Source organism: Erythrolamprus reginae, chromosome 3 (assembly GCF_031021105.1).
Source record: "Erythrolamprus reginae isolate rEryReg1 chromosome 3, rEryReg1.hap1, whole genome shotgun sequence".
NCBI lineage: Eukaryota > Metazoa > Chordata > Lepidosauria > Squamata > Dipsadidae > Erythrolamprus > Erythrolamprus reginae.
In genome coordinates, this window is record NC_091952.1 from 112,263,283 (window position 1) to 112,288,690 (window position 25,408).

The 25,408-nt window shown below is 38.2% G+C and overlaps 1 protein-coding gene across 2 annotated transcripts in view; it reads left to right on the forward strand.

Moving 5' to 3' along the window:
• The window catches only part of PTPRC (protein tyrosine phosphatase receptor type C), a 107,260-nt gene extending 89,679 nt beyond the window's left edge, over positions 1-17,581 (forward strand). For both annotated transcript variants that reach the window (XM_070746388.1, XM_070746390.1), the window contains 12 exons: positions 75-172; positions 1,871-1,996; positions 2,908-3,065; positions 3,786-3,921; positions 4,512-4,661; positions 5,863-5,953; positions 7,566-7,699; positions 8,662-8,784; positions 10,075-10,197; positions 13,011-13,195; positions 14,215-14,350; positions 15,258-17,581. In XM_070746388.1, coding sequence (XP_070602489.1) covers positions 75-172; positions 1,871-1,996; positions 2,908-3,065; positions 3,786-3,921; positions 4,512-4,661; positions 5,863-5,953; positions 7,566-7,699; positions 8,662-8,784; positions 10,075-10,197; positions 13,011-13,195; positions 14,215-14,350; positions 15,258-15,536 — 1,739 coding nt within the window. In that variant the 3' untranslated portion in view covers positions 15,537-17,581. The remainder of the gene's footprint in view (positions 1-74; positions 173-1,870; positions 1,997-2,907; positions 3,066-3,785; positions 3,922-4,511; positions 4,662-5,862; positions 5,954-7,565; positions 7,700-8,661; positions 8,785-10,074; positions 10,198-13,010; positions 13,196-14,214; positions 14,351-15,257) is intronic.
• Positions 17,582-25,408: the final 7,827 nt, after the last annotated feature.

A 25,408-nucleotide genomic window follows, 5' to 3' on the forward strand; every position in this document is an offset into this window, starting at 1 on the left:
CAGTTGATAAATCAGCCCATCCCTAATTATCACCTTGTAACATTTCACATGATCAAACGTAATATTTTTGGCAGGTCCTAAGGAAGAGACAATAGATGATTTCTGGAGAATGATCTGGGAACAAAAAGTAACCATTGTTGTCATGGTGACTCGTTGTGAGGAAGGCAGCAAGGTGAGCAGAAAATACCCATTGTGTTATTCATTAGTGCCTTTACTTGGGGAAAAATATACCCTACTTTTAAACCATCCATTATTCCAATGGCTACTTGAAAGTTGACACAATTTGCTTAGCTGATTAATTTCGTAGGAAATTTCTTCACTATAAATTACCTGAAGTGATACATAATGGTCCTGTGGTTTTGTAGTTTGCTATTCATTTTATTAATGTTGTATTAATAATGTTGTATTTCTTAGTGTTGTACCACATGTTCCTTGACAAATCTATATTTTCTTCTATGTACACTGAGAGCATATGCATCAAGACAAATACCTTGTGTGTCCAATCATACATGGCCAATAAATTATTCTATTCTATTCTATTCTAATTGTATTTTAAGCAACTTAGACTAACCTGTTTCAGTGAAAAGGTGATTACAAAACTGAAATGGTAGAAACAAGAGTAGAAAATAGCTCTTATCTATGCTAATGGTAAATCTGATATAGGGCCATAAAAATAGACTTTGATTTGTTCAAATGCTAAACTAGTTTCGAACTGCTGCCATTTTTTCCCCCTGATGTGTTGTGATTCAGCCTGAGGCTGCTCAGGGACCAGCTGTGTCTCTGCTGGCTCCATGCCCGGAGGAGGATGACAGCGCAGAGGAGGGGGCTGAACAGTCGGACGGGAGAGAGGAAAATCAGGAATGGGATGAAGGAGAACAGCATGAGAGCCCCGGGGGGGGGGGGCTCTCCCCAGCCAGTAGCTTGGAGTCATTAGGTGATGACGCACAAGCTGTCATTGACATGAGACAGCGACGTTCAGAGCAACAAAAGGAGCAGTTAAAGAGATATTTTCACCATTGAAGTAAAAACAGCTGAGTTTGGGTGTGGTACTCATCAGCAGGGTTTAAAAGGCAGGCAAGCCCTTTAAGCCATGTGGAGTGTTATCAGCTTGGCGTGGCGTTATCCTGTCTTGTTTCTCGGCGTCTCTGTTCCTGGATTGTGGCCCAGCAGCTTTGGAAGATCCGTGGGAGATATAGGTCTGCTATCTACAGCTTTGGTTTGGCAGCAAGAATTCTGTATTGCTGCATGGACTTTTGGCCTTCGTGAATATATCTGAAGATACAGCATTTTCCTGTTTGTAAGGACATTTTCTGTTACCTGTATTTTTCTTGGATTTTATAAAACTGCCTTTGCCTTTTACCAGTGTGTCTGGCTTCTCTTTTTGGGTTGATATTGGCTTCTGGAGTGACCCAGACAGAACATGATGTAACCTGTTTTTTATTCATTCTACCTAGAAGGCATAAAAGTGAACAACTATTTTAGTGTCTTCATTTTGGCCAAGCTTGACATGCAGCATAGACCCATCTAGCAATAGCAATAGCAATAGCAGTTAGACTTAGTGCTTTACAGCTCACTCTAAGTGGTTTACAGAGTCAGCATATTGCCCTTAGCAATCTGGGTCCTCATTTTAAGGACCTCGGAAGGATGGAAGGCTGAGTCAACCTTGAATTGCAGGCAGTAGGCAGAATTAGCCTGCAATGCTGTATTCTAACCACTGTGCTACTATGGCTCTTTTTAATATAAATATATTTTGCTCTAGATCATTGTGTAAGGGTTATTAGAGTGATATATCCAGTAACAAAGACAAACTAAAAATCTATGCAACTCATTAGTTTATCAATAAAGCAGGAACATATTTGTATTCCCATAGATCAAATGTGCCAAGTATTGGCCATCACTGGAAGAGGAGACTGCATCCTATGGGGACATTATAGTAAGCATAAATGAACGCAAAGTCTATCCAGATTACATAATTCAGAAGCTGCACATCAACCATGTAAGTAAGAACATCAAAATGTGTAAGAGTTTGTTCAATAATTGTAGAAAGTAAAGGGGATGACCTAGTCATAATATGAAAGACCTGTTACCTAGCCAAAGAGGACTGAAACATTCTTCAGGTACTGAGAACCAGATAATATCTGGAAGGAACTCAGGCAAATGACTTCCTGGAGTTTACTGGACTATAACAGGAGATTTGTAACTGTATCTGGTATTATAGCCTATGTCAATAAAATATAGTTTTAGTCTTTCAGTGGAATTGATTTTTTTTTTCTAGTTTACCTGGTAGGGCTTACAGAACTAAATATTATCTATGAAACAATTCATGTAACATCCAGATGATAGTTATAATGTCCAAATGCCTAGAATCATGAGATGTGAACCAATAGTTTATTGATTCATATCTCACACCTACATACGGTATCTACTATGTAAATTTTGCCTGGTTAAGGTTAGAATTATATTTACTGGATTATCCTGAAGACGTCTTAACAAAAGTCACTGTGATGAATGCAAATTCGATGGCATTTCATAATCTCGTTCATCTCTGGCCTATTTTCTACTAATCAAGATTAAGATTTAAGATTTATTAGATTTGTGTGCCGCCCCTCTCCGAAGATTCGGGGCGGCTCACAACAACAACAATACAATACACAGAATACAAATCCAATAGAGTTAAAAAACGAGATTTAAAACCCATAGATATTAAAAGCAATAATTACTGCACAATCACACCATTCTCATATATTACAGTCAGAAAAAAAGGTGGTGGTGGGGGAAGAGATAGCTATTCCCTCCATGCCTGACGACATAGATAGGTCTTCAACATCTTGCGGATTTCTACTAATCAATGAATGTTATATGGACTTTTTGATATATAACTGACGTTAAACGGACTTTTTTTTCCAGAGAAGAGACAAGTCAGCAGGAAGAGATGTGACCCAAATTCAATTTACAAGCTGGCCAGATCATGGGGTACCCGATGAACCCCATCTTTTGCTGAAGCTGCGTCGCCGAGTCAATATTTTAAGCAATTTCTTTAGTGGCCCAATAGTAATCCATTGCAGGTAAAATAAGTATTGCTCAATAAGCTTGTGCTCAGTTGATTGCCAAGCCGGTGCAGAAGTTGCTGATAAATCAATGGCTTGCCACACTATCTGTAAAAGGCCTGATGTTTATGGGAACCTGGGAGGGGTGATTTCACGAGGGAGCAGATGCAGCCACAAAGCATTCTTTCGAGAGGTTCAAGGCCATCCTATGCCCTCCCACCTGGGTGGAAGCGGAAGAAGGAGTTGCCACAGTGGCACAATCTGACAAGTTTGTATGTATGAGGGGCAAGGCATGTGCACTTTCAACTGGGTGAGAAACTCAGATTTGGGTTCCTCGGTGTGGGTGCCAGGATGGCTCCAGAAATAAATTGGAACTTTGAGGAATGCCTTGACTGGGACTCCAATTTAAATTTGGATCTTACCTGGAACCATGACAGTGATCTTTTCTTTTCTTTTTTATATTGATAAAACCTGCATAGTAATAAGAACATACCATTTTTACCAAACAATTTAAGCAATACATTTGCTTAAACTTTACTTAACAATTTAAATTTGGATAAAAGGGATATGATAAAACTCGAGAAATAAATTTATCAGACATCAAAATCTCTGTGAGTTTAGTTGAACTGATTTAAGGACAAATATTAACACATTTCCCATAATCTGTTAATCTTAAAAGCAACAGCTTGAATGATGCTTGTTGCATTTTCTTCTCTCTCTTTTTTATGATTATGACAGTGCTGGTGTAGGACGCACTGGAACCTATATTGGGATCGATGCAATGCTGGAGGCATTGGAGGCTGAAGGACGAGTTGATGTCTACGGCTATATTGCAAAATTACGGCGTCAGCGATGCCTCATGGTTCAAGTGGAGGTATATTTAAAGAGCTTGATTAATTAGCACTGCCTTTCTGTAATGTATGAGATCATTTTCACCTTTGTTCTATTGTGATATTTCATTTCACTTGCCCACAACTGTATATATTTCTGCAACAAGAACCGTAAAATTCAAAGATATGAATTTGCTTATCTCCAGCAAATTCTTTAAAAACAGAAATCCCTATCAGGTCCATTTAACATATATGCTATGGGCATTTAAAAGAATTTTATTTCAAATAGAACAGTATTGAGTACCTTGGTATTCAATTGCTTTGAATCTCATCTAATTTGGTACTCAATGAATTCTTAGGTGAAAATTTTGTCCTGGTACACATCGTTTGTTTGCTACTCAATCCACAAGTTAGAACTTGTCGGTGTCCCTGCCTTGTGACTCACTACATTATTCCTTATGGGAAAAATTTGCTTGGTACTCATCATTTTAGATACTCATTGTGCCTCCCTGAACCAATTTATGTTGAGTACCTACGTACCACTGTATTGTACTTTATGCAATGTTGAATTGATTCAATTACCAATCCCATTTTTATTGCCATTTACAAAATCTGCAATTTTTGGATTCTTTAGGCACAATACATCTTGATCCACCACGCTTTGGTTGAATATGTCCAATTTGGTGAAACAGAAGTCTTTGTTTCAGAACTGCCCAACTATCTCAGTCAGTTAAAGAAAAAGGATTCTCTCAGTGAGCCATCTCTGCTGGAAGCTGAATTTCAGGTAAATAGGATTTCTTTCTCTGGCCATACAGAGACAGCCAGTTTAGTCTAATGGTTAAGGCACCAGGCTGGAAAGCAACAAACTGTGAGTTCAAGCTTCTCAGCCATGAAAGTTAGCTGGGTGACTATAGAACAGTCACTCTTTTTCAGCCCAATCCATCTGACAGGCTTGCCACTTTGGGAAAATATGAGGAAGAAGGTGTGTTTTGGTTTGGTTCGCTGGCTTCAGTTATTTCTGAGAATAATTATGGGATATAATTGAGCCCCATGAGCCTCAGTGACCAGTTAGGTCCCACAGACTCGGTCTTCTTCAGGTCCTGTCAACTAGACAATGCCGCTGGCAGGATCTAGGGGAAGAGCCTTCTCTGTGGGGGCTCCGGCCCTCTGGAATCAGTTCCCCCCAGAGATTCATACTGTCCCCAACCTCCTTGCCTTCCACAACAGTCTGAAGACTCACTTGTGCTGACAGGCCTTGGGACATTAGTCATCAGCCCCTGTTGATAAATGGAATGTATGTTTGGTTTGTTAGAAGTTACTGGTTTTTTTAATTAAATTGGGGTTTTAGATTGTTAGTTTTAGTTTAATATTGGATTCCAGATGTTTTGTATTGTTCTTTTTATATGCTGTAAGCTGCCCCGAATCCTTGGAGAGGGGTGGCATATAAATCCAATGATGATGATGATGATGATAATGATAATGAATAATGAGGATGGTGCTGTGGCTTAGCAGCTGGAAACCTGAGCACCCTGCAAATGGGTGAATTTCAGTCCTCACCTTACCCCAGCTCCTGCCCACCTAACAGTTCAAAAGCATGCAAATGCAAGTAGATAAATAGGTACCACTTTGGTGGGAAAGTAACAGCACTTTGTGATATCATGCTGGCCATTTGACCAGTATAACATGGCCTTGAAATGATGAAAACTGCCTCCTATAGTCAGCAACCATTAGCAGAGTACAGTCCCTAGGGATTTCTTTTTTTATAAATAAATGAATGCAATAAAATGAATACAGCAAATGTCGGCTAAACTAACACTTTAATTTTAAGCAGCGGTGGGAATGTTAATACTCGGTCATTGCAAGTTGGTTTCTGATCACTTTAATTGATTGGCATTTAAAATAAAGTAAACACAGCATAGTGATGAAATAGAGTTTACTGCATTACTGCTTAACGATAACTTTTCTTTGGTACTGTTTTTATTTAGCGACTGCCTTTATACAAGAACTGGCAGAATCAGAAAGCTGGTAGAAAACAAGAAAATGCACAGAAAAACCGGAGTGCCACAGTAATTCCATGTGAGTATTGCAAGGGGATATCTGCAAATCATATATTCTTAGCTTTACTGTTCTAACTGATCCATGGAATTTTTTAAAAAATAACATTACATTTTAAAACAATTTGCTTAGATCTTTTATAATGAACTTCATAGAAATTTTCTTTCTGTTTCTGTGAGAAGTCACACATTTCTCCAACTAATTTGCAAAAGAGGCCTAAAAATATTAGATTTTGCCTCAGTCATCTAAAAAATATGATCAATTTGGGGCACAGAATCAAGAAATATAGGATGGATGGATGCACTTTTAGTTCCTTTGGAATTTTACAACTCCAAATCTTCCCGATCACCTTTATTTGTTAATTAATTTTAATTAATTTTATATCCATTTTTTATAAGGACAAGTTGTAGGCCAGCCACTCGAGGCGGGCTGATATTTGCGGTGGGGTCAGAAGCACTTGGCTGCCACTGAAGGCAGGAGAGGAAGGTGATCGCACGAGAACATTTGTGATCGCCCAGGAGGCCCAACACATGGCTCTGGGCAGGATGGGAGCCAAGGGGAGGAGCGGTGAGTCCCTGTATAAAAGGGACAGGCTCACTGCTTGCCATCCAATGCAAAAAATGTTGTACAGATTATTTCCTCCTCCTGGTTTTCCCCAGAGTAACAACCCCTTTGAGATGGGTTGGGTTGAAAGTAACGTAGCCCAAAGTTACTCAGTGAGTTTCCTTGGCTAAGGAAAAACCATGACCTAGGTTTCCCCAGTGCCTGTCCTTTTGGCTTCCCCATTGACGTGTGGGGAGCAATCAGATAACATTGGAAATGACTTCATGTAACCATGCCTAACTACAATAGTGTGTCAGTATGGCAGTGCTGAAGTGGGCACAGAATTTTCGAATTTCAATCCTATGAGTAATGATCCTAGATTTGGATGCATTCTCTAAGTTCACCCATTTGAGGTACCTTGGTTCATAAACTGTTGCCTTACAATGCACCATTTTACCCAATTGAAGGTTACAAATAGACATAAGAACTTTAGCAGTATATAGATAAATTAACATTAGCATTGTAAAGTTCAGAAATCCAGGAGGAACCAATTCAGGCTTTACAACATAAATGCTAAATAACTATGCTGACCCTTGTTTTCCAGAAAGTGGACTGCTTTTTTTGTACCCAATGAAGATGTGTATTTTCCCAAGTAGCGCAACATTGAGTTATTTAGTGATCAAACAATGAATATTTAGTGGTCAATGAATTCTGATTGACTGCTGTAAAAGAAAAGAGAGAAGAGGGAGGAAGAAAGGGAGGGAGAGAGAAAGAGAGGGAGGGGGGAGAGAGAGAGGAAGGGGGAGGGAGGGAGAGAGAGAGAAAGATAGAGAGAGACACACAGAGAGAGAATGAGAAGAGTAGAAGAGTGGTGTGAAATATCATAGAGTCAAACAAGCATGCTTTACTACCTGGAATACCAATGAAGATCCAGCTTGTATGATTATAATAATTCTTTGTATAATTCCTTCTAGACTAGCAGGACTGATAAGTTGCCATTGCTTTTGTAGTGGTTTGTGAGTAACTGAGATGAGCCATTAACTTCTATGAAGCTATTGGACTTATATGTTCTGACTCTCTTGTGGTGCAGATGATTACAACAGAGTGTTATTCAAACACGAAGAAGAAGGAAACAGAGAGAGTGAACAAGATGTCGAGTCATCTGATGAGGATAGTGATTGTGAAGAGGAACCCAATAAATACATCAATGCTTCCTTTATACCCGTATGTACTTGATTCATTTTGCCACTGCCGTAGGTCTCTGAAGTCACATTTATTTTCCAATATTTTTTTTTTAAAAAATCATTTCATGAAAAGGCATTTTTCATAACATAGAAGCCTAAAATGTCCTTATAAGATTTCTTTGCAGAGGTAAAAAGTATCTGTTTCTTTCCCCTTCTACTTTCAATTGATATTTTTTTATTAGTGTATGGCATTGCTACAATAGCCAGGAGACAATAGTGCTATTGCAGAGTAATAGTTTGGCTTGCCAAGTTACCAGCCTGTTATAGGAAATGCTTGCAAGCTTCCTAAAATGCATCACAGGAGGGCGAGCTGGTTGCGCACCACAGAGAAAGTTGAGTGGATTTTCCTACAGTGTTAACCAAGGCCTCCACGCTTCCTGAAGTTGCCTCGCAAATGTACAACGCAACTGGGAAGGTTTGGAGCCATCAAGTATCTGACTGCCTGCACAGAGCACCACTTGTCGCCCCCACCAAAGTGGTACTTATCTATCTACTTACATAGAACATAATTTCAAACTTTTAGGTGGACAGAAGCTGAGGCAAATTTCAGAAGCTAATCCTGAAAGATAGTGCTTGAGCTCAAATTGCACGAGCTAATACCATCTCCAGCATCATTAATCAACTGAGCCACCATGCTTCAATGGATATTTATAGATATATAAAAACATTATGGATCTGTAAATATTGCTTTCTTAAACTTTGTATCAGGAATTAACTAAATCAACAGAAATTTGCCTTTTTAAAAATTTATTTTTTTCCAATTGCATGGATAATCTTTAAAGCAAGCTACCAACTTTTAAGTGATATCAGACAGTCTTTCATTTCTTTCCTTTAATTTACCATGTATTCAATTTATGTGTATTGGTATATGTTATTCCCTGAATATTTTCATACTATTGATTTTTAAATTATTTTATTTTTATTCTTTAAACTATTTAACAGAGTTACTGGGTTGAAAATGAAATTATAGCAACCCAAGGACCACTTCCAGAAACAATAGGTGACTTCTGGAACATGATTTATCAAAAGAAAGTCAAAGTTATTGCTATGCTGACAGACAATCAGGTGAGCAAATTTATTTCTCTATAGTCATACTGCAACATTTCTATTATGGAGAAACACCAATTTCAGTTCTCTAAACCAAACACTGACTGAAAGCATATCCATTAGGAAACAAAATATACCAATTGAATCTAGGCTTGGTGGCACCTACTCCTAGGTTGAAAGACATGATTGTAAGTATTTAAGTATTTTCATTTATCAAGAAATATGTATTTACAAAAAGATATTCAGTATGTTATAGTGTTGAGTTCATATATTAGTTTGAAAGTGCAAACTTAGGTTAATTTAGAAAACTAAACTAAACTAAATATCATTTACAATTCAGCATGAAATATATTGGAGCTATTTGGCCTTTCACATTTGCTTTAGTATTTACAAGGATTTGTGAAAAAAGCATCCATATATTTCATCCAGGCAATTCATTTTTACTTTTTCTCAGCCTGGTTTCCTATCTCTCACCTTACCACTAGTTTTGCATATCTAAATAAAAGGTCTAAATTACGTTTGAAAAGATCTTCAGCGTTTCTGTCCTAGGAACCACTTTGTGACCTTATTCACAAGAAAGTGAATGACTGTTTTTTTCTCAATGGAATACCAAGTATAGGTAGTCCTCAAATTATGATCACAATTGCAGCCAGAATTTCCTTTGCTGAATAAGGCGGTTTTTATGAGAGTTGCACCTGATCTTACAACCTTTTTATTTTTGCTACAGTTGTTAAAGAGAATCAGTCAGTTGTTAAGTAAATCTAGCTTCCGCCACTGATTTTGCTTGTTGGAAAAATTTGGGAAAGTTGCAAATGGCAATTACAGATAGTCCTTGACATACAACAACAAGTGAGCCCAAAATTCTTGTTAAGTGAGACATTTGTTAAGTAGGCTTTGCCCCATGTTACAACCTTTCTTGCCTCAGTTGTTAAGTGAATTGCTGCAGTAGGTAAGTTAGTAATCTGGTTGTTAAGTGAATCTGGCTTCCACCAGTTTCCCAGAAAGTCATAAAACATGACCTTGGAACACCACAACTGTCATAAATATGAGCCAGTTGCCAAGCAGCTGAATTTTGATCACATGATCATGGGGAATGATCATGGGGAAAAGGTCATAACTGTAAAAATGGCCATAAGTCACCTTTTTCAGTGCCATTGTAACTTCAAACAGTTACTAAACAAACAGTTGCAAATTGAGGACTATCTGTATATTGCTCTTATATAATTTGGTTCAAGACAACTCATTTTATTTTGTCCATATTTCCATGGATGCTTCTTCTACACTAATTTGGTCTTTCTTCAATTCTAGGAACTCTGTGCACAGTATTGGCAAGAAGAAAAAATGACATATGATAATATCACTGTTGAACTAAAAGACAGCAACTGTAACCCAAGTTACACCATGCGTGCCTTTGACGTAACTCACGTAAAGGTAAAAGGACTGATGACTCATCCTCATCTACTTTGTCTCTCGCTTTTGGTTACACTTCCAAAGTTTTATTTTCCACTTCCTTCGGTGTCCCTGTTTGTTTCTATGTTTTTAATATTTCATGAAGCAATTCTGGGTTTATTTTAAAAACTACAGTACTATGGAAATTTTCAAATATTGAACTGATAGAGATACATGAACAAACATTTATTTTAATGCACACCACTTGGAGACAAACTATAGTTGTTCAAATGATTTAATGTAGCATGTCGGAAGAATCCCATTTACTGTCATGTAAACAGGATTCACATCAGAGGTGGGTTCCTCCCAGTTTGGACCATTTATATAGAACCAGTAGTAACTTGGTGGCCTGAGTCACTAGAACTGGCAGCGACCCAGTCCTGCCATGTGCATGAGCCAGTTCTCCTGTTGGCACCATAGGCACTGCCATCTTGTTTTTTGCTTCTGCGCATGCATAGAAGTTTGTTTTAAAGCATGCATGTGTGCGCGACGTGCACACCCACATGCCATGTCACTGAGTGAACTAGTGAGAGCCAGAACCCATCCCTGATTCACATTCATAGCAACTTGCTTTCTCAACCTGATGCTCTTCAGCTGTGCTGAACTTCAGCTATTATGAATCAGCCAACCTGATGAACCTTGACCATATTTGCTGGGGATTCTAATGATCTCCAACTCACTAGGAATATATCTTGAATTTAAACCAGGATGTAGAGTCTTTTCCCTTCCCTATGTATGATTGTGGGTTGGGGTTGTTATGCCGGGCTTCGCGTTACGAGCCCCAGTTAAGTCAGAAATGTAAATTCAAACACACACGCTGTTATAAAGTAAACAGAAACGCAGTTTATCCAAAATAAAGCTGTGCACACACACTTTAAACTGAGCAAATTAGCTCACACACAGCTAACAGTCCTTGAAAGCTGTGAGAGACAAAAACAAACAGAACAGATAAGAGCAGCTATGAGAGTGTCACAGCCAAACCTCTTCAAGTGAGTCGACAAGATTTACTTAGCTGTGAAATCCCAAAAAGTATGTGAAAGTCCAGGAACAAAGCAAACACGACATATCCTTCTCCAAACAGATAAACTCCCACATGTGCTTTCTGCAATGCTGGTAATTTATCAGCAACCCCATTAGTCTAATTGCCTCAGCCACACGTGTTCTCCCTTATCTCCGATGATACCTGCACAGTTGGTCCCTTCTAGCCATGAGCCTGCGCATTCTGGCATCTATCCACCGATCCTCCAAGTTCAAGTCCGATGATCCACTTATGGGGTCATTAACTAATGGGCTGGCTGCATCCATCTCTTTAGCTGATTCTTCTTATTCCCCAGCATCTGACCTTGGCAAGGAATCCTCACTGTCAAAAGCTGATGGCAGTAAGACAAGTCTCTGGGAACCTGAGGGCTCTCCTAAGCCAACATCTAAATTCCCCGTTGCAGGAACTGGCCCAGAGCCAACCACAACGGGTGGGGGTGAGGGTTTGGCAGTAATTTTATTTTTCTATTTGAATAATTTTATTTTGTTGTAACTTTTTCAAGTATATCATTTCAATATGTTTGAACACATGAACAGAAATAGAAACAATATCAATAAAGCAATGAGGATTGACCTGTTACTACAGAAATGGAAAATACAAAAGAGCAAATATTGTAGAAACAGAATCCAATTTGTGGATCAAAGGTGTAGTCTTTCGAGCTTTCAGACTCATGCTGGAAACCATCCTCAGGGAATTTCTTTCTAACTTCTCTCCAACACATTCTGCTGGAGAGAATTAGATGCAGATTAGATCCTGCAACAATATCCCAGGACATATAACACTGTTTGAAATCACTTAAAAGTTTGTGTACATCTAGTTGTAGGTTGGTGTTTTCCTTTATATAGAAATGGTGGATTTATTTATTTATTTTATTTATTTATTTATTCATTTGTCCAATACATAAATACATAGGAAGAAAATAGACATGTGATAATATAAAAGAGGGTGAAAGTGAACTTAGAGGAGAGGATATATGAAAGGAAGAAAATATATATGAAAAGTGAGAGAAAGGAAAGACAATTGGACAGGGGATGAAAGGCACACCAGTGCACTTATGTACGCCCCTTACTGGCCTCTTAGGAACCTGGAGAGGTCAATCGTGGAGAGTCTAAGGGAGAAATGTTGGGTGTTAGGGGTTGACACAATTTAGTCCAGTAATGAGTTCCATGCTTCGATAACTCGATTGTTGAAATCATATTTTTTACAGTCAAGTTTGGAGCGATTCGTATTAAGTTTGAATCTGTTGCATGCTCTTGTGTTGTTGCAGTTGAAGCTGAAGTAGTCATTGACCCGTAGGACATTGCAGCATATGATCTTGTGGGCAATACTCAAATCGTGTTTTAGGCACCGTAGTTCTAGGCTTTCTAGGCCCAGGATTGTTAGTCTATTTTCGTAGGATATTCTGTTTCGAGTGGAGGAGAGTGGATAGAGGAGAATTCTGTCAGGCAGGCAGAAGATACCCCACACAGGAACAGAAATGTCAAGTTGTATTTTTAATTGACAAACTGGAGCAAGGCACTAAGCAATTAAACACTTTCACAATCTCAGTAAAGAAGCTCCCAGCTCCTGAGATTATAGGTAATCTTTGGAGGAAGCCTTAGTAAGGTCTTTTGCTTTCAGCAGTAAAAGTCATCATTTGGATCAGCATTATGACAGACTTTCCAGGTTCAGTATTTTAATCTTTGTGCATGTACAAGTAAGGATCCTCAGCTCTAAACATGGATAGATTGTTTTCTTCTATCTGCATTCGTTTCAGAGGAAAGACAGCAGGAAAGTATTTCAGTATCAGTACCATAAATGGGATAATTCTGCTCTCCCAGAAACCCCCCAAGACTTAATCACCATGATTCAGAGTCTCAAACAGAAGTTTTCAACCCATGATGCAGCTGAAGCAAATGTGACCAAAAAGAACAAGACTGTTCCCCTTGTGGTTCACTGTGGGTAGGTACCATCTTTTTTGACCTGCTTTGAGCTGTACCTGTTGCATATATAATACTTACATGTTTTTATCGGAATAGGTTATGTTCTATAGTTTTGATCCTAAGGCAGAGTACAAATGTATAGTACCAGTCCCATAAATAGGAAAGCTCTGCCCTTGCTAAAAAAAAAAAGTGTGATGATGTCATTTTTGATTTAACAGTACAGTAATCCCTCGCTACTTCACGGTTCATCTTTCACAGATTTGCTATTTCACGGGTTTTCAAAGGGGGCTTAAATCCATTAAATCCATTAAAAAAATTAAATTCATTAAAAATTTATAAAATCCTTCTACAGTACTACTGTACTCTATTAAAGAAACTGGTAGAATATCACATGTAGTTCCAGCTGAGAAACACTATGGAATGACTGTTTAATGCAAAGGGTGGGTTTTAAAAGTCCAAATACTCGTTAAATACATAAAAAAATATATTTCCTCTACTTCACAGAAATTCATTTTTCACAGGTAATTTTGGAACGCATCCCCTGCGAAAAAGAGGGATCACTGTAATTTCCTTTATTATTCTTCACTCATAGACAGAATCTTGCCAGACTAATGCAGCCATTTGCATAACTACATTGTACTCTAGGAAAAACTAAGAAGGTGCCATTTTAATTCTTTTCCTTCTCTTCACCAGACTGGCCATGCCCAGTTCCTGCAGTCACTCTTCTTCTTCTTCTTCTTCAACAGAGACTCTGTTGTAGTCTCCAGTCCCCTAATCATCCTGGTTGCTCTCTTCTGCACTTTCTCTAGACTCACCACTGATTACTGTGGCAAGAAAAGTTGTAAAATTGGGCAAAATTCACTTAACAAATTTTTCACTTAGCAGCATCAATTTTGGACTCAATTGTGGTCATAGGTTGAGGATTACCTGTACTATGTTAAGATTTGTTGATCTTTCCATTTTACTGTTGCTGTTAACTAATATTTTTGATTAAATATGTATATATAACTATATCTACATATAATATATATTTTCTAGTGATGGTTCAAAACAAACGGGAGTATTTTGTGCTTTGCTAAATCTCTTGGAATGTGCTGAGACTGAAGGTGTAATTGATGTTTTCCAAGTTGTGAAAGCTATTCGTAGAGCCAGAACAGAAATGATTTCCTCCTTTGTAAGTAAATTATATTAGTAGTTAATTTCTTTTATTTTCTTTTTAAAAGTCTGTCTGTCCTATAGAATTGCATTGTCATTATCGTTCAGTGGGCAAAAGTTCAGAGTCCAAACAAAGATTGCTTTGCTGGGGTATTTGCCTTATGATTTATTTTGGACAGTCGTTTTATTCTTGAATATTGAAGATACGGTATTTACTAGTAATAAAGTAGGAGATTCATAATTTGTTGAATCAAAGAAGTAACCACTGGGTAAATTTGGTTTCTGTTCTGTGTATATTTAAGGGAGGGGATACTTTCCTGTCCCTGTTTTGGGTTCCTCTGCTATAGCTCTGTGGTAAAGTAGGGAGGGATGGTAAATGATGGATAATTTTTATGTTTGGTATGTATGTGTTGTATGGTTTTAAATTGTTGGGGTTTTAGATATGTTTTATTTTAATATTAGATTTGTCTCACTGTTATATTGTTTTTGTATTACTGTTGTGAGCCGCCCCGAGTCTTCAGAGAGGGGCGGCATACAAATCTAATAAATACTACTACTACTACTACTACTACTACTACTACTACTACTACTACTAATAATAATAATAATAATAATAATAAGAAGAAGAAGAAGAAGAAGAAGAAGAAGAAGAAGAAGAAGTGACAAGCTATAGTTTAGGAAACTTTGCCAGTGATTACTCATATCTTCTATTTAACAATCCTTTGTAAAGGCTTCCTGTGTTCATGAAAACCAAGTACCTGTATGAGAGTAGCAGAACTTTATGAACACTGAAATATATTAACTAATTAAGCCTAGGCAGCATATTGTATCTTTCTCTCAGGTTTTGGAACATTGTCATATCATTAAGTGAAACTACATGATGGGTTTGTACACATGCTAACTCTCTCTTTTTAAATGCCATTTAGGAAGATTATCAGTTTCTGTATGATGCTATTGCAAGCCTGTATCCTGCCCAGAATGGACAGCTACAAAATGCCCAAAGCCATAAAGAAATCACTAACATCCAGAATGAAGTCAAGAAGGAAGAAGAGAGTAACTCTTTGGAATCTGATTTCCAACTTATGAGTCATGAAGATGGAAAAGATGCTGAAATATGCAATGATTTCAAAGCCAAGGATACGTCTAGGGAAGCAGAGAGTTCTATTAATGGACCTACAAATCCAGTTTTAAGTGACATGGCTTAGAATTTGAATCAACCTTTTGTCCGCACCATACAGAATCTTCCTGCAAAAGAAAATTGCAACCAAAGTATTAGAAATGGGCATTCCTCTGCAGAACATATCTTGTAAAACTCAAAGGATTATTTTCTTCCAAGGAACAATATGGAAGAATGAGTAACTTTTGAGTAGATATAAGAAGACTGTGAATTTTATATGTGTGTTTCTATGGAGATTTTAATCACCGGCTGTGATTTGTACTGTTTAATATTTTTGGAATTACGTCATACTTTTTAATATATATATATATTTTCCATTGTTCCAAAAGAAGAGAATTGATCTTCTCTTCCTTAGTTTTTTTTAAGAGGAAAGAAAGTTATTCATACACAGTTTGGTTTGTGAAAATATTCAGGTTGGTATCCAAAAAGAAAGCACAACTGATTCTGAATGCCTAGAATATGTTAAAAAAAAGACGTGCGGGATGTGGTTTCCACTATAAGCTTGTAGTCACCATCTTGACTTTTTAACCTTCCCTGCATATGCCATAATATATTTTTAAATTGAGAACTATTAGGCCCATAGTTCTAAAATGATTTGACTTTTAAAATGGATTTCTGATATTGCATGAGGGTTATTGATAAATATCTTGGAATGGGGGAACAAACTCTTTCATCTTTGGAGAAAATACATAGAGATTACATGCTAAATTTTTAGGTCAATTAATCCCATTGGTTCTAACAAGCACAAGGTGATTCCAGTTTAAATATGTAGAGAAAGAAAGTACAGTGGTACTTCTACTTAAGAATGCCTCTACTTAAGAACTTTTCTAGATAAGAACCAGGTGTTTGAGATTTTTTTGTCTCTACTTAAGAACCATTTTCTATTTAAGAACCCGAGCCAGGAAAAAATTCCCAGGAAATTTGAGAGCGGCACAAAGGCCTGGGCAGTTTCCTGCCATTCCCCCTTTAATCCCGGCCATTTTGGGCTTTTCTGGGCTGCCAGAGGAAATTAAGGAGGCTTTGGCAGTCTAGAGTGAACAAAGCATTTTCCTTTCTCTGGGCTCTTGTAAAGGGAATAAACCTCTGCCAGTGCCCAGAGAAAAGAAATGCTTCCTTCGCTCTGGGCAGCCCAGAGCGAATGGAGCATTTTCCTTTCTCTGGGCACTGCCTCAGAGCCCTTCTTTTTTTTTAAGCTTTAAAGTTTTGGATTTTTTTGATTCTTCTCACCTCACCTTCTTCCTTCAGCAGCAACTGTCCCCCTCCTCTTCTTCCTCCTCCCACCCAAATTCCGAGCTTTTATTTCTTTCCTAATGGGTTTCCACACATTATTTGCTTTTACATTGATTCCTATGGGAAAAATTGTTTCTACTTAAGAACATTTCTACTTAAGAACCTGGTCATGAAACAAATTAAGTTCTTAAGTAGAAGTACCACTGTATAATGTTCACTAGAGTCATAGGATATTAAAACGAAATGAACAGATTGTAGTCTTGCACAAATGTTAACAAAACAAGAGAGATGTAAAATAAAGTTTATGATCTGGGTTGATATAAGCTTGGACACAGAAACTGAGCTCTTAAAAAGTTAACATTCCTTTGACTTGAGTTCAGCTAGTGAAGAAGGCATAATAAATATTCTTTTCTCAACAGCAATGTAAAAGTGTTTTCCCCAAAACACAATTTTCTAGTTAAGTTTTTGAATTGCAAATTTAAATGTGGCCTCAAGATGGCACTGTATGTACAAGGAATTCCTCTGAATCACCAACAAATCTAAAGTTATGAATGCTGAAAGCAGCATAAACTTCAGCTAATGTTTTTTTAGACATGTTAATACACATGATCTGTTTTGTAGTTTCTTTCTATGGCTTGAATAGAGGTTTTATTTACAAGATGCTCTATTTTATTCTTTATAGTTTATTCCTTTGGAAAGGCTGCACTTTGCATTAAATTTTATATAGAAATCAGTTTTAGATATTATATTTTTGGACCATTCCTATTTTAAAATAAAAATGATGTATAGAGGTTTTTTTTATATAAAGGAAAGTAAAATTATGATTAAAAATACTTCAGGCAATGTGAAAGGCTAAGCCTTCAATACTTTATAGATATATAAAATTAATGTTTATGTTTTTAAAATGATTATCAATTATCAACTACAACTACTACCTACAATCTGGTTTTGAAGTTCCGATTGCTGCCTCCCTCTCATGGTCTATTATGGGAATTTGGCAATCAACCCACATTTATGACAGTGAGTTCGCCACTGGTTTGCATTGCAATGTTTTGTGTGCCTGCTTGATCCACTCATGCCCGTGTGTCCCCTTGTGCGAATTCACTTTTGCACATGCTCAGAAGATGGTTTCAGCTCGAAACACAGCTGAAGCTCAGCTGTGCTTCGGGTGAAAAAATAAAGATCGATATTAATCCGGGAGTGGATGGGAGGGCTCTTGTCACAGTAGAGGACAAGGAGAAGCCATCCAAATACCGAAAAAAAATCACTGAAAATTCTGAAAAAAAGATGGCGGCAGGCACAGACCACCACAGAACAGGATCCATGGCACCATCTTCACGTCACCAGTAGGTCATTAATGGTTTGGGTGATCAGGTGTGAACCGGGAGGAACCCTGCCGCAGAGTCATATGACACCATTTTACAACATTTTTTTCGAAAATCTGATCTACTTCTGGTTTTTGGCAAAACCGGTCAATCATTGATTTATTTGATAATCATGGCTATTGCAAAAAAAAAAAAATTGCAGCAGTCACACGAGTGACCTGTTTTACAATTGTTATTGTGAACCGATTCTGTTATGGTCATAAACCAGGGATTACAGTGGTACCTCGAGATACGAGTTTAATTCGTTCCGGACCTGGGCTCTTAAGTCGAGCAGCTCTTATCTCGAACGACTTTTCCCCATAGGAATTAATGTAAATAATTTTAATTGGTTCCAGCCCTCAAAAAACTCACAAAGTTAGTCTAAATTATGCAGAAAGACATGTTTTTAATGAAGAAATGTACATGTACATATAAATGAATAATGAAGTTTCTTTCACTTAACTTGTAAACTTTCTTAAACTTTTAAATTTACATATGTTCAACTTCTCTGCCACCCAATCCTGTAGGACAGAGGTCCCCAACCCTTTTTGCACCAGGGACCGGCTTTAAGCGATCAAGAGAGGAATGGGTGAATGAATGGACGGAGGGTGGGAAGGAAGGAAGGAAAGAGGGAAGGGACAGGAACAGAGGAAGGAAGCAAGGAAACTTATGAAAGGGGAGAGTAAGAGAGGAATGAGTGAAGGGAGGGAGGGAGGGAAGAAGGTGGGAAGGAGAAAGAAAAGAAGAAATAGAGGAAGGGAAGGTAAAAGAGAGAAAGAAAAAGAGCAAGAAAGAAAGAAAGAAAGAAAGAAAGGGGGAAGGGACAGCAACAGAGGAAGGAAGCAAGGAAACTTATGAAAGGGGAGAGTAAGAGAGGAATGAGTGAAGGGAGGGAGGGAGGGAAGAAGGTGGGAAGGAGAAAGAAAAGAAGAAATAGAGGAAGGGAAGGTAAAAGAGAGAAAGAAAAAGAGCAAGAAAGAAAGAAAGAAAGAAAGGGGGAAGGGACAGGAACAGAGGAAGGAAGCAAGGAAACTTATGAAAGGGGAGAGTAAGAGAGGAATGAGTGAAGGGAGGGAGGGAGGGAAGAAGGTGGGAAGGAGAAAGAAAAGAAGAAATAGAGGAAGGGAAGGTAAAAGAGAGAAAGAAAAAGAGCAAGAAAGAAAGCTGCAAGCACCCCCCCGAGCCCCCCAGGCCGGCTGCAACCTTTTAAAACACGCGCGCCGCTTCGCAGCTGTCTCCTGAAGCCGCTTGTATCTCGAATTTGGGCTTGTAAGTAGAACAAAAATATCTCTCCCCTCCCAGCTCTTATCTCGAATTGCTCTTAAGTAGAGCAGCTCTTATGTCGGGGTTCCACTGTATTTGTAAGGATGATTGCGGGTTTCAGTGAAATAGGAAATAAAAAAAATACACAATTTTCACAATGGAGTAATGGCAAAAGGGGAGATCCAGGAAATCATAAAAGCTATGTGAGACTTCAAGTATTGAATGCAAACATTGCTTTCAATGCAGAGAAACAGAGAGACTGGCACATCACCTCCTGGTGACTCTTTGAAATAAATGCAATTTTTCTCTGGATCAAAGTAACTGTGGAAGACAGCTGCAGGACTCAGAGGAAGAATACAGCTGCTTTAAAGAGTGGTAGATGGGTGTGCATGACCACCTCCAAGGGCTGGTTAAAAGATGACTTGGGAATGGGTGTCATCTTGCAGTGATGATAAGTAGGAAAAATCTACCAATAATACATGCTTGTTATATCAATCTTGGCAACTTTAAGATGAGTGGACCAGTGAAGGGCTGCTTGTCTTCAGCGCTTTTGAAGATGCACCTCTGAGGCCGTTGCGGCCGCAGTGTGCCCATTGGCATGAGATTTGGCATCTGCGCATGCGCAGAAGCCAAATCTCATGCCAACAGGCATATGCGCGCCCACTGGACATGTGCATGCCCACGACGGCCTCAGAGGGCACACCGGTAGTGTTGAAAACAAGTGGCCCTTCACTGGCCCACTCATCTTAAAAGTTGCCAAGATTGTTATACCAAGCATGTATTATTAGCAGTTTTAGTATGTGCAGAAGCAAAGATTTAGTATGCACAGAAGCAAAAGTTGCCAAGATTGTTATACCAAGCATGTATTACTAGTAGTTTCTGCATGCGCAGAACCCAAAAATCGGCAAAAATCACCAAAATCCCATTCGTGCAAGCCTCCTCGCACAAGATTTCTCTTGCCACACATGTGCAGAAGTCAAATCTCACACAGGGGCCTGCGTGCATCATGGGCACATCCCAGAATTTCCTACTGGGACAGAGAACCTGACAGCACTGGCTTCTGTTTGAATTCCTAGAATTCTCCAACCACCGCGTGGCAATCCACTCTTTTTAAGAATACTAACTTTGAAAAACACTGGTTGAATTGCAAACGGCTTCAGTCCGTGAGTGGGTTCTGACTTAGATTGCTTCTGATTCACTTCCTCAAACCCTATGTGGGCATGTTGCATGGCCACGCACACATGCTTCGTGCGGGCGTGCACGGATGCACAGTGCTAAAAAAAACCCCAGCTTCTGCATGTGAGCAGAAGCAAAAAACTAGATGGCAGCCTCTATGGCACCGCTGAGAAAGCTGGTTCAGGGGCATGTCCATCATTGCTAGTTCAGCAATCAGGGGGGAAATTCCCTCTAACAGTTCTATAGAACCGGCAGGAACTCACGTTTGCTGCAGGCTTGAGAATATCTTTAAAATTAACTGGAAGATTTGATTCTTGGATATTGTTCGGAAGATGTTTCTGCTGGATTGCATAACCAGGAATATTGTCTCTCTCTCTTTTAATACTTTCCCTGTCTGGTTATCGTCTTACTCCTGGTTATCGAGTTATCTTTGTTCTCCTTTGTTGTCCTTTCCATTTAATGCTGTTCTTTTTAATACTATTTTGTTCTTCTTGTTGTTTTTTGAAGTTGTGTATCTGCATGGGATCTTAAATGTAGCCTCATCTGTCTGGAGAAACTATCTATACCAAGTGGACTTCAAATAACTTTTTATTAGGTTGAGTGGGTGGGATGGGGTTGGAGTCTATTAGAGCAGTGATTTTAGACCTTTTTTGAGCCGCAGCACATTTTTTACATTTACAAAATCCTGGGGCACATCACCAACCAAAATGACACAAAATGACACTCTAACACAGTACGTGTTATACATATAGTTAATAATATAGTTTTTAAATATATTTATACTCACTTAGTGTGAAACCTGGGCCTATATACACCATCAGGATAGACATAACTAGCTGAGGTTGAGGCTTCAACTACTGGTGGCAACATTTACCTCCAGTCCTCGCCAGGACTTGAAATTGGGTCCATGGGGAGGAGTAGCAGCTTCAACGACAAGTGCGCTGCAGCCCTAGCGGGGACCTTCCTGGGTGTGGATGAGAGGCGGCTTGCTATTGGTTCATCGCTAGTGGTTGGGATGAATCCTAGAAGGTGATTGGTCAGTGAACGTTCCCTGGGCCTCCACTCTTCCTGTCGCTGATAACTGGAGGGATTGTGAGGGGAATGTTTATGTTCGGATGGAGGCGGCTGATGGCGGGCTGGATAAATGTGGGCTGTATCCGGCACACAGGCCGTAGTTTGATGACCCATGTTTAATTTCCCCCACGGCACACCTGACCATGTCTCAAGGCACACTGGTTGAAAAACACTGTACAGTATTACAGCCCTGCTTCTTTGTCCAATTCTGAAGGTAAAGATTTCTGTTGCACTTTATTAATTGCCCACCAGGTCGTGCTAAAATACTTCTAATGTATTGTTATCTTTAAATATTCACAGAAGCAAATACAGCAGAAGAATGAAAAAGCTATAACCCTTTTAATCGATGAAACTAATAAAGTTTCTCCTTTCTCAGCGTCCTTCCAAATTTTAAGAATTTTAATTACAATAGTAAAGTCTAACACAAACTAAATTTACAGAGAGAGAAGTGAATGGGGAACAAAAATGTGCAAGAAAAGAAAAAAAAGAAAAAAAGAGAAAAAATACAATAAAGACAAAGAAATATATAAAGAAATGTCTTCCAACTTTTATCATGACGGGTATAAACAAATTTAGTAACTCTCCAACCTATGAAAGGTTACAGATATTTCTTCATCTTATGTCCCATCCCTTGTTTATAAATAAATCCACAAACATCAAATTCTCCAAGTTTCCTGGTGTCTGCAAAAAGACCATAAAGGCTTCCCAAAACACTGCAAAATGAAATGTCTTATTCTAATCTTGATAAAATAAACCAGTGTTATATTCCTTACTTTTCTTTCTAACACTTTAATCTTTAATGCAGCCAGATATTGTCATAAGATAGAGAAAAATTGAACAGAAATCAAAAGAAATCATTTCCCAGATCATTGACTTGGTTTATTGTTTGCACTTCTCTTTTAATTTTTAAACCTTTGGACAATTTTTTAAAAATATATTCAGTAAAATGTCCTTTTCCAATCATTCTTTTGGCATATCACTTGTAGTTTCACTTCTAATACTTTTTATACTTTATTCTATCTAATTTGTCCTACATCTGTCATTCTTTCATTAACATCTTTTAAACATAGTCTGATCATAAAAGCAGACATCATAATTTACAGTGTTGATATTATTTAAAAATTATTATTATTATTAATTATACTGTAATAAGTAATAATTATAACAAGTAATAATTATAAAATTATTACTTATCTTTGTTTTGTTTTGACTTACAATACCCAGTAGAGCCAAAAAAGGTCTGTTTCCCATACAAAGCTATTTATTTCAATTTCAAAATCTTACAGTAAAAATCAATATTTCAAATTTATCTGGACCCTTATATATGTGTAACTTTTTTTTAGTTCAGAATCTTAGCTTTTTACTGTTTATTTCAAATTCTTTAAATTCTCAATCTTACCATTTTTCTTCTGCTCAGAAGGGAAGAAAAACTCACATGACTTTTCGAACTTGTTCTGAAGGTCACTTCAATGGTTTTAAGACAGTTATTACAGTGAACAATATCCAACAGTGATTAGAAGTTGAGGTTTGAAAACTAACTGTCCTTTAAAATACTCCTAAAATCATTTGTGAGCTGGGGAATTATGCACAGTTAGAGTTTTGTCTTGCCATTCTGAAACATATCACGCTATCCATATTGCTTCTCCAATGTATTGCTTCTTTCTATTTGTAGGGTTATTGATCTTTTTCTTCCTAAAAATTTATGTTACTCGCCTAGGCTGCTTATGTGCATTTTACAGGAAACAGTAAGCGAATTTTCATTTAAAATATTTATACTTGTTAATAATGATATTTAATATCATAATCTTTTCCCCCTAACAAATTTGATTCAAAATGATGAAAGCCACTTGTTTCTGAAGCAGGAGCAGCTGGAGTATTATGCCCATGCCCTTAGATTAATAATAATAATAATAATAATAATAATAATAATAATAATAATAAAAATTTATTAGATTTGTATGCTGCCCTTCTCCAAAGACTTGGGGCGGCTCACAACATAATGCACAATGTAGAAATCCAATATTAAAAACAGAATAAAACCCTTATCATAAAAAATTAATCATACAATCCAAGCAAACTATACATAAATTGTAGTAGCTAAGGGTCATGTAAACTTCCCCATGCCTGGCGACATAGGTGGGTTTTTAGGAGCTTGCGAAAGGCAAGGAGGGTGGGTGCAGTTCTAATCTCCGGGGGGAGTTGATCCTAGAGAAGGCTCTTCCCCTTGGTCCCGCCAGACGGCATTGCTTAGTCGATGGGACCTGGAGAAGGCCAACTCTGTGGGACCTAATCGGTCACTGGGATTTGTGCAACATTCGCGTGGCATTTGTGCGGCATTTATTTACTAAAATAAAACCCTGCCTTATATTTTTTGAACCCTGAAATAAGCACTTGGCCTTATTGCCATGCACTCAAAAGCCCAATTATGCTTATTATGAGGGGACGTCTTATTTTTGGGAAAACTGAGTACAAGGTTCCCAAGTATGTCTCTCTCTCTCTCTCTCTCTCTCTCTCTCTCTCTCTCTCTCGTAGCCTTGATCAATCTGCTTCTCCCATTTCAAATAAATTCCAAGCAAACATATTGGATTTTTATAGATGGGATAAGTCAAGGAGACTTTGGATGAGACTTCAGCCTTATCAGATTGACCAAACAGAAACACACGCTGATGAGTTAATTTTATTTTATTGTAAAATTCATTTTAAAAAATTGGAAGTCTGAAAGTGTAATTTTCCTGTTGTCATTTTTACAGCCTGAGAACTTAGCAAGAGTTCCTTTCTGAGCTTTTTGCTCTGCCCATTATGCAACTATGAGTTATGAAATCTCTTCTTTGACCATTCCCTTTGCTCTGTCCCCCACAGTTATTCCCATATACTCTTACAGAGAGGGTGGGATAATCTACCCATGACACATCCAACAATACAACATTCTCAAAAATCACCATCAAAAAGTAAACAAATGAAATTGGTTGAAATGTTTTTAAATGTCTGGGGTTTAAGATTTAGGTTTTATGTCTGGGTTTCATAAATTTTGTACAGTGATACCTTGTCTTATGAACTTAATTGGTTCCAGGACGAGGTTCGTAAGGTGAAAAGTTCGTAAGATGAAACAATGTTTCCAATAGGAATCAATGGAAAAGCGATTAATGCATGCAAGCCCAAAATTCACCCCTTTTGCCAGCCGAAGCGCCCATTTTTGCATTTCTGGGATTTCCCTGAGGCTCCCCTCCATGGGAAACCCCACCTCCAGACTTCCGTGTTTTTGTGATGCTGCAGGGGAATCCCAGCATCGCAGAAACAGGCACTTTGCTGACAACGGAAGTCTGGAGGTGGGGTTTCCCAGTGAGAGAAGCCTCAGGGGAATCCCAGCACTGCAAAAATGGGTGCTTCACTGGCAACGGAAGGTCCGGAGGTGGGGTTTTCCAATGATGGGAACCTTCACCTGACAACGGAAGTCTGGAGGTGGGGCATCCCAGCGGCGGCGGTGGGTTCATAAGGTGAAAATATTTCAGAAGAAGAGGCAAAGAAATCTTAAACCCCAGACTCATATTTTAAAAAGTCTGTATGACGAGGGGTTCGTAAGACGAAGTATCACTGTATCGATTTTATCTTGTAAGCTGCCCTGAATCCACTGGAGAAGGGCAGCCTAGAAATTAAAATAAAATAAGATAAGATAAAATAAAATAAAAACCCCAAACTATGTTTCCAGGAGAATTTTACAAAATCAAATATTGCAAGGTGTACTTTGACCCTGAAATAAAAATGAAATGAGAACTTTTTAAAAAATGGAAATGAA